Genomic DNA, 10,000 nt, shown 5'->3' with positions numbered 1-10,000 from the left:
AGTAATGCAAGATATGAGTAAGGATACCAGAATATTTTGCTCAGCATGTCTATCATGGATAGACAATGTTATTAAATCAAGACTGAATGTACAAATAGTTGAGGATGAAGAAGAAGAGGAAGAGGAAGAAGAAGAAGAGGGAAACGGAAGAGAAGTAAACAAAACTGAAATGACAGAAAAAAATAAGGAAAACAAAGAACAAGATAAAAGTATGGATGTAGAGATACTCATTGATACTACATATGAGGCAATCAAGCAGCATACATACGAAAAAATAAATTACGACATGACCACAGAAAAGAAAATCCCGAAGAGGCTCTACCCAGATCTGCACACTGATGGGAAAGAGGAAAAAATAGACAAGAAAGACAAGGTCTGCAACCTTTTGAAAAGAGGGAATTGCAGATTTGGAGAAAGATGTTACTACAAACATCTCAAGGTATGTCACAACTATGAAATCTATGGTAAATGTGCATACCTAGACGGCTATGAGGATGATTGCAGAGATCTACATCCAAAGATATGCAAAAACTTAAAAGAAGGAAAAGGATGTAAGTTCGACAAAAAATGTAAATATATGCACCCTGTAGCCATGAATCAAAATCAAATAAATTATCAATCAAATAATAAAATCCAAAATAAGAAAGAAACAAATAAAGAGAGGAACAAAGAATATCAGGTGAAGGAAAAAAGCAAGCCATCACCGCGATATGGAGTGTCAGCAAAAAGTTTCCAAGCCTCAGCTCCAAGATACAGCTCAAGAGATAAGAACTGTATTTATGATGCAAGAGGATATTGCAGATACGGAGAAAATTGCAGATTCAGACACCCAAAATGAATAATTATGGTGAAGGAGGATCAAATATTATGGAAAAGTTGGATTTTTTAATGTCAGAATTTCTGGCAGAATTTCTGGAAATGAAGAAAAGAACAACATACCAGAAAAGGAAAGAATCATGGGAAAATCCTTATTATTACCCATATTAAATGAAGGAGAAAACACCCAAACCATCATAGTGATGAATGCGCAGGGTTTAGTTACGAGTAACTCAAAAAGAAAAATAGAGTACTTAGAAGAACTAACCCAAATTGAAAAGAAAATCGATATAATGAAAATGTTAAGTGAAACGGTATTCCCAAGAGACTGGGAATGAACAATCAAATAAAAAAGGTTCCAAACTTTTAGATCAGATAGGAACAAAAAATAGGAATCAACGGGGGAACGCAATATATGGGAAAGGACAAAAAATAAGGAAAAATATATGAGAAATATAATAACTCAGAATGTGAACTAATAGCGGTAGAATTTGAATCTGAAAAATTAATGAACATAGTAATATATAGACCCCCTAATACTAAAGAGTTTGACATAATAATAGAAAAATTGGATGATATATGTAGAAATCACAAGGACTGGACTATTCTCCTATCCGGAGACTTTAACTTTTCTTTCGTAGACTGGAAAGAACGAATAGGAGATTGTGGTTGTATTTATACATATAAAAAAGAGAGTAATAGTAGTGCAGAAGATAAGAGGCAATTCGAAAAGCTATTAGATATGCTACTAGATATGCTACGAGAATACAACATTCAACAAATAAATCACCTGCCAACAAGAAAGGAAAATACTTTAGACCTAGTATTTGTGAACGAGGTGAATTATGTTAAAGAAATAATAGTTTATAATGCAAGTATTTCAGACCGTAATGTCATAGAATTAACAGTCCATTCCAAAGCAAGTGAAAACAGAGATACGCAAGAAATGAAAAAGTGGGAAGGATATGGAAAATACAACTTCTACAGTAAAAATATAAAATTGTCAGAAATAAATGAAGAATTAAACAACGATTGGGATAATATTTTCGTAAGTGATGATATAAGGGTAAATACGGAGATATTATATAAAATATTAGAGAAAATAGTGGATAAATATATACCGAAGAAGAAAAGTAAACATCAGTCATGCATACCAAGAGAGAGAAGGATCTTGTTCCAGAAAATCAGAAAGTGGAAAAAAGGTTTCTCTTGCAAAAGAAAAAAATGCATGGAAAGTTATAGAACTAAGAAGTAAGATAGAAAATGCAGAACAAAAGATTATACAATCAAAAGAAAATGAAAAACGGGGCTTGGAAGAAAAAACCCTAGTGAATATCAAGCAAAACCCCAAACTATTATACTCGTATGCGAAAAAGATGAATAAAAGAAGAATAAAAATAGGCCCTCTAAGAATTGAAGGGAGATTAACGAATAAAAAAAAGGAAATATGCAAAATATTGGCGGAACGATATAAGAGAGAATTCACCCCTAGAATTGATAATGAAAATAATATGGAAGTAAGGGACGAAAATAGTGAATATCTAGCTGATATTGTGCAGGCTATTAATGAAATTAAAAATGGAGCTGCTGCAGGGCCTGATGGTCCTTTACAGCTAGAATAGAAGTTAAGGACCTTGACTACTGGGAAAGACTACAATCCTTAAAATTATATAGTCTAGAAAGGAGAAGAGAACGCTACATGATAATTCAGGCATGGAAACAGATAGAAGGAATTGCTGAAAACATCATGGAGCTAAAAATGTCAGAAAGAGCAAGCAGAGGTAGATTAATAGAGCCCCAAAACTATACCAGGGAAAATAAGGAAAGCACACAGGACATTAATCCACTACGCACCAGCATCGATAATGCAGTGTCTATTCAATGCGTTGCCAGCTCATCTGAGGAATATATCAGGAGTGAGCGTAGATGTGTTTAAGAATAAGCGCGACAAATATCTAAGCTGCATCCCAGACCATCCAAGATTGAAAGATGCAGAATATACTGGAAGATGTACTAGCATCTCTCTGGGTAGTCATTAGAGGTGCCTCACACTGAGGGACCTGGGGCAACCCGAACAAGATGTAAGGTCTGTAAGGTAAGGTCTCTCTCTCTCCCCATGTGCCAAAAGAACAGCTTCCCGTCTTTTCGAGTAGACTGAATTCGGATTGAAAATAGAAAGTGGGAAACGGTTGCATTTTCCCTTTTGACTTTAACCGGATTCCTCCGGATTAAGGGAGGGTGTATTTGCGATTTAAACGTTGAAATTTCTCTTTGATCTTGTATGTATGTGTGTACTCGTATGTATGTGTGCATTTATATATTTAGTTATAATATAATAATATATAAATTATATATATATATATATTTATATATATATATATATATATATATATATATTATATATATATATATATATATATATATATATATTATATATATATATATATATACTAGCTGACAAACCCAGTGTTGCCCTGGAAAACTGAATGACAGTCGATAATTTAACTCTCTCTCTCTCTCTCTCCGCTCTCTCTCTCTCTCTCTCTCGGGGCTGCTTGGACTCCAAGGGCATTGGAAGTGGCTTTTCATCTCAGCGACCTCAAAAATATGGATTAGATCTAATGTCTGTCGTTTTCGGTTATTTATACAACATACATGTATGTGTGCTTGGATTTCATATTATATATATATATATTTATATATAATATATAATATAATAATATATAATATATATTATATATATATATATATATAATATATATATATATATATATATATACTAGCTGGGACAAACAGTGTTGCCCTTGGAAAACGAATGACAGTGGATAATTTAACTCTCTCTCTCTCTCTCTCTCTCTCTCTCTCGGGGCTGAACTTGGGACTCCAAGGGCATTGGAAGTGTGGCATCTCAGACCTCAAAAACTATGGATTAGACTGTTAATGTCTGTCGTTTTCGGTTATTTTTTTATACATTCAACCTCTTCCCCCCCCCCCCCCCCCCCCCCCCCCCCACCCCCCCCCCCCCCCCCCCCCCCCCCCCCACCCCACCCCCCCCCCCCCCCCCCCCTTCTCACCCTTTCCTATCAGGGATGAACTTAAGACTTAAAGGGGAGTATCACTATTTATCTCTGCGACCTCGAAAACTATGGATGCATACCAACCTAACTATATGTCGTTTTCGGTGATTTCTAGCGACCTTAAAAACGGGATTTGACGCTAATATTTGTTGTTTTCAGTAATTTTTACATTTCACCTTCTCCCCCCCCCCCTCCCTTTCCCCCCCCCCCCCCCCCCTTTACCCAACTAATGGTCCAATTGTAATTCTGTTTTTCACCATGACCTTCCCTGTTTGATATTGACTTACGTATATCTAAAATCATCAAAATCGGTCAAGAAATGTGGGTTTCAATAGCGTTCGTACAAAGAGACATTTTACTGTTTTTATACATACACACACACCACATAAGTATATATTAGAAGAGAATATATATATATATATATATATAGATATATACTATATATATAATACATGTATACTATAATATATATAATATACCGTAAGAGAGAGAGAGAGAAGAGAAGAGAAAGAGAGAGAAGAGAGAGAGTGAGAGACTTTGAGAGACTGAAGGAGAGAGGAGAGGAGAGAGGAGAGAGACATGAGTTACAATTATTTGTATTGTAGTTTGTTTGTAGGAAATAATTACCTGTACTATTATTTGTGTAGAATCTACCAACCACCATCCCCCCCCCCCAAAAAAAAAGCAAAAAAAAAAAAAGAAAACTACAAGTTTTACTTTTTTAGTCGTTTGACGACGCATTGTTAAAATATTGCGTAATTGTTTTTTCTTGCCGTTTTTTTCTTCCATCGAAGTAAATGATTCAGTTATCACCCAGTGAAAAACAGTCACACTTTCGTCAAATTGTTTTCAGACTGAATAAAGGGAAACTTATTTTGAAAAATTTAGCGAGTTTTTATTTTGCTGTCAAAATAAAGGGAAATTTATTTGTGAAAGTTTATGAGTTTTCATTTTGCGGTCAAAATAAATGGAAATTATTTTGAATCGCGTTAATTTTTGAAAATAAACGCATGCAAGTTAAATGTTTTCAGTAATTAATTTCTAAAATTGAACAGGCGAGCATGACTTGATGTGTGAACGAAATGAATTTAGTTTAAGCGATTATTTTCCAAAACGAGCTAATTTTAATATGCAAATCAAATTATTGTTTTATGACACGGTAATATTTAGGAAATGGACGAGTGTTTTGGGAATATTTTTGGATTTGTTAAAACCATTTGGACAGTACGTGACACGATAATACTTGGGAAATGGACGAATGTTTTGGGGATATTTTTGAAGTTGTTAAAGCCATTTGAACACTTACATGACACGATAATATTTAGCAAATGGACGATTGTTTTTGAACGTGATAAAAACATTTTAACGCTTCATGGTAAGATAGTATTTGAGAAATGGACGAATGTTTTGGAGAATATTTTTGAGCGAGAGAAAGCCATTTGAACTCGGATCTTACTGCAATTTTTATTTAAAGAAATTACTTGTGTTTTCCTTATAGTAGATTCCATCAGTTAACACAGTTTTCTCCAAGGGATCCATTATTATTATTATTATTATTATTATTATTATTATTATTATTATTGAAATATTATTATTCACCTCTATGTGTTAATTGAACTAAAAGACTTTATTTTGTAAAGAATTGTGAACGAACATTATTTCACAGTTTTGTGTAATCCAAGGTTAAGGGTGAAGGTTTGCCTAATTAAATTGGATGCATTTTCTCAGTATTGAGTGAATCGTGTGTAACAAGCGGGTCCTGGAAGATACTTAAATTTATTGAAAGGTGATGTAACAATTGATCGAAATGGATGTATAAAGATTACTGAAGTGTATGCTACAAGTTGGCAAAAATATTCCAAATTTACTGAGGGTAATTAACTATTTATTGTAGGGGATGTACTATAAATATTATTGAAGTGCAATTTATATGCACTATTAAGTGAAGTTGTTTAACACGATTCCAGTATTTATTGGAGAGTAATTCAATACCTTCCAGTCTTTGTTTAAGAGTAAATAAGCAGACTCTAGTATTTATTATTTATTTAAGAGCAAATAAACAAATATTTATTCAAGAAGAAATAAAATGTTCAATATTTGTTTAAGAGTAAAGAAACAAAATCTAATATTTATTTAAGAGGAAATAAACCGATTCCAGTATTCCACTATCTATTTAAGAGTAAAGAAAAAATCTAAATTTATTTAAAGGTAAATAAAAGATTCAATATTTAAGAGTAAATAAACAATCTAATATTTATTTGAGGGAAAATAAGTAAAATCCAGTATTTTAGAGTAAATAAATAATCTAATATTTATTTAAGGGCGAATAAGTGTATTCCAGTATCTAGTTAAGAGTAAATGAACAAATTGCAGCATTTATTCAATATTAAACAAAGAAATTCTGGTGTTGACTGGCTTAAGCAAGATCGCTCTGCTAATCGGAGAACCAATTCAACAAGACTTGCAAGTGCCGTAGAAGTGACGCTCTGGCCTCCACGACAGCTTAACAACGACTGGGAGCTCCATGCTAAACGGCCCCCTTATTATGAGGGGGAGATAAGACAGATGGCAGCGCCATCTCTCGCCATGATGAAACAGTACTGCTACCCCCCACCGGCAGCAGCCTCCTCCTCCCCTTCTTCCCCATCCTCCTCCTCCCACTCCCCCTGGCGCCCCTCGGACGATCTACCTTACCAGGTATGGACAGGGGCGGTGGCTCGTGTAGTTGTTGCTGTATTTTGTTGTTGTTGGGAAGCCTATAGTATTTTATTGTTATGTTGGTTGGCTTCAGATTTTAATATATATATATTATTATATTTTGTTAAGGGGGCCGCCTCTATCACAGTCATCCTATTCGACTGGATAAGCATAGAATAGTAGAAATAATAATACATTTGGGACACCTTTGAAAAATGGAAAAGCGACTTGTTGTTCCTTCAAGTAACTCCAGAATTGCTCGATAGTCAATCAGTAATTCTCGGAAACGTCGTGGCACGGTAGAGGCTGGCATATTGGTCGTTCGTCTTACTGGTTGTCGGTCCTACAAAACTCGTGAATTTGGTGGTTCTTCGGTCGTTCCAGAAATTGCTCTTGCGTTGTTAAATACATCTGCAGCGCACACTGAGGAAGCAGAAGCAGGTAGAGCAGTCGAAAGAGAATCCGACTCTTTTGGTAGTTAAACGAGCCAATTTATTAGTGAAGAAATCGTCTAGAGTAAATGGTTTATTATACTCAAAATTCTTCATTGAATTCATAAAGGCCCAGTCTACGACCCTACTGTTGCCAATATCGCTATTCTACAATATATCAGGATTTAACCAGCCTATGCTGTGGTCCACTTCTAAACTCATGTTTTGCTGCCATACCTTTCTGGGAGCGCCTCAGCGGCGTGATCGTTATTGTCGGGCTGCCACCTCGGCGGCCGCGAGTTCGATTCTCGGACATTCCATTAAGGAGTCAGAGGTGTGTCTTTCTGGTGATAGACGTTTACTCTTGACGTGGTTCGGAAGTCACGTAAAGCCGTTGGTCCCGTTGCTGAATGATCACTGGTTCCATGCAACGTTAAAGAAAAGAAAAAAAAAACGTACCTTTCTGGGATCCTAAATACATAAATAAATTTAGTTTCCCTTTCGACTGCTTCTGCTTCTTCGGTATGCCCAGCAGATGTATTGAACAACGCAAGAGCAATTTCTAAAATAACCTAAAAACCACGAAATTCACCAGTTTTGGCGATCCAACAACCAGTAAGACAAACGTCCAATATGCCAGCCTCTACTGTGCCACGACGTTCCCAGATAGTTGCTGATAGACCATCGAGCAATTCTGGAGTTACCTGAAGCAATAACAAGCTGTTTTATAACCAATGTTCTCCGTAAGGGGGGTAGTTCCGTCAGTGGACCTCATGCGGTGCACTGTAGGCATTACTTAAGGTTGGTTGCAGCGTGCCTTCGGCCCGTAGCTGCAACCCCTTTCGCTCCTTTTACTGGACCTCCTTTCACATTCTCTTTTTTTCATCTTTCTTTCCATCCACTCCTAACACTTTATGCATAGTGCAACTGCTTTGAGGTTTTCTTCCTGTTACACCTTTCAAACCTTTTACTGTCAACTTCCACTTCAGCGCTGAATGACCTCATAGGTCCCAGTGCTTAGACTTTGGCCTAAATTCTGTACTAAACTTAACCATAACTTCTATTTTTCAAGGATGTCGCAAATGCATTATTATTTCTATGCTTATTCAGGCTTAAGAGGCCAACTGATCAAGTTGGCGAAAGCTTCCTGTATATAGCAATATAATGCATGTATACTACTGCCGGCTTTATTTTTCCATTTAAGATCACGAGACAGTGATGATATCTCATCATTATTATGTATATATTTTGGTCGTACGCCCATGCAGTTAATTATTATTTATTATATTATTAATATTATCTTTAATAATATTATTTAGTAGTATAGTTATATAAGCCCATTCAGTTAATTGTTGTTATTATTATTATTAATATTACATTTAATAATATTATTTAGTTATATAGTTATATAAGCCCATTCAGTTAATTGTTGTTATTATTATTATTATTATTATTATTATTATTATTATTATTATTATTATTTAGTTATCAGGCCATTCAGTTTATTATTATTATTATTATTATTGTTGTTGTTGTTGTTGAGGTTGTCTTTGTCATCGCTGTTTCATTATAATTATTTATTATTAATTAGGGCCAGCACGTTCTTACGGGTAACTATAATTGAGTATCCGATGACAAGTCGGTAGCAGCAATTAGGCTCGGACCGAGTAATTACTGGATGTTGACGTCAGTCAGGTCTATTTCTGTATCAGTATCATTTTACCTCTTCTATATATATGTGTTGTATACTTTATATATAATATATTATCATAATATTATATACTTATATATAAAATATTATATATATCATTCAAGCTACAAAAAATGTCCTTTAATATCTAAATTTCAGCATTTACCTTCCCAAGATGATAATCGTATATTTTTTCATATAATGTACCGAAGGCGGAATTTTTAATTAAGATACAATAATTTCAGTTCCCCCCATTGGATCGAACCCACCGGTCCAAGATGGACGGGGACGAAGTCAGGACAGTCACCGTGACGCTATCCAATCAGCCAACAGAGGACGCTGAAACAAGGTTTCATATCGATTCTGACCTTACAAATCACCCTCGATCTGGGTGCTTTCGTAATTAGAATCGATATGAAACGGCCCCGTCTAACCATGTTGGCCAATATGGATCATTTAGGAGGTAAAGTGAATTTAGATATTAAAGGACATTTGTAGCTTGAATTGATATATAAATGGATCACGGTTCGATGTTGATAATTATTCATAATATATATATATATATATATATAAAATATATTATTACTAATTTAATATTTATATATTATATATTATATATATAAAAATAGTTATTTAAAAATATTAGTCTAATAATGTACGTATTATTGCTTACCCCTTCTTTCACCTTAATTCAATCAGGCCTGGGTTAGATAAACACATTAGGGCACCAGCCCTTCGGTCTCAGAGGTAATATGAATTTAATGGCTTCAATTTCTGTCTTTGCAGGTGAGTTGAAGGCCTGACCTACAGCAGTAGCGCAGCAGGTCTATAGTAAACGTAAGTTGAATGGAAGCTGAATGTTCTAGTTGACATTTGAGGGGATACTAAGGCGTAATGATTAATATCATTATTACGAGCTTGTTGGCGTGCGCTGGAACTCGGCGCTGCTCTCTCCCCTATCCTCCTAATCCCCCTACCTACCTTGCCCCCAACTAGGGCGGACAAAAAGGTTTACAGGTGGAGGGTGGATGTCTCCCCTACCCTACTCCCGCCCGGGGCGGACAGAAAGGTTTGCAGGTGAGGGTGGATGTCTCCCCTACCCTCGCGTTCCCCCTACCTACTCCACTCCCGTTTGGGGCGGACAAAGAGGTTTGTAGGTGGAGGGTGGATGTCTCCCCTACCCTCCTCCCTGTTCCCCTACCTACCCCACTCCCGTCTGGGGCGGACAAAAAGGTTTGCAGGTGGAGGATGGATGTCTCCCCTACGATCCCGTTCCCCCCTACCCCACT

The 10,000-nt window shown here is 35.9% G+C and overlaps 1 protein-coding gene across 1 annotated transcript in view; it reads left to right on the top strand.

Moving 5' to 3' along the window:
* The window catches only part of LOC135203023 (ribosomal protein S6 kinase alpha-2-like), a gene marked incomplete in the record, with an annotated part of 339,551 nt that overhangs the window by 10,170 nt on the left and 319,381 nt on the right, over window positions 1-10,000 (top strand). The window contains 1 exon segment of the mRNA XM_064232592.1: window positions 6,215-6,590. Within this exon segment, the coding sequence (XP_064088662.1) occupies window positions 6,252-6,590 (339 nt within the window).

Source organism: Macrobrachium nipponense, chromosome 33, assembly GCF_015104395.2.
Source record: "Macrobrachium nipponense isolate FS-2020 chromosome 33, ASM1510439v2, whole genome shotgun sequence".
In the NCBI taxonomy this organism is placed as follows: Eukaryota; Metazoa; Arthropoda; class Malacostraca; order Decapoda; family Palaemonidae; genus Macrobrachium; species Macrobrachium nipponense.
This window is presented reverse-complemented; position numbering and strand designations above follow the sequence as displayed.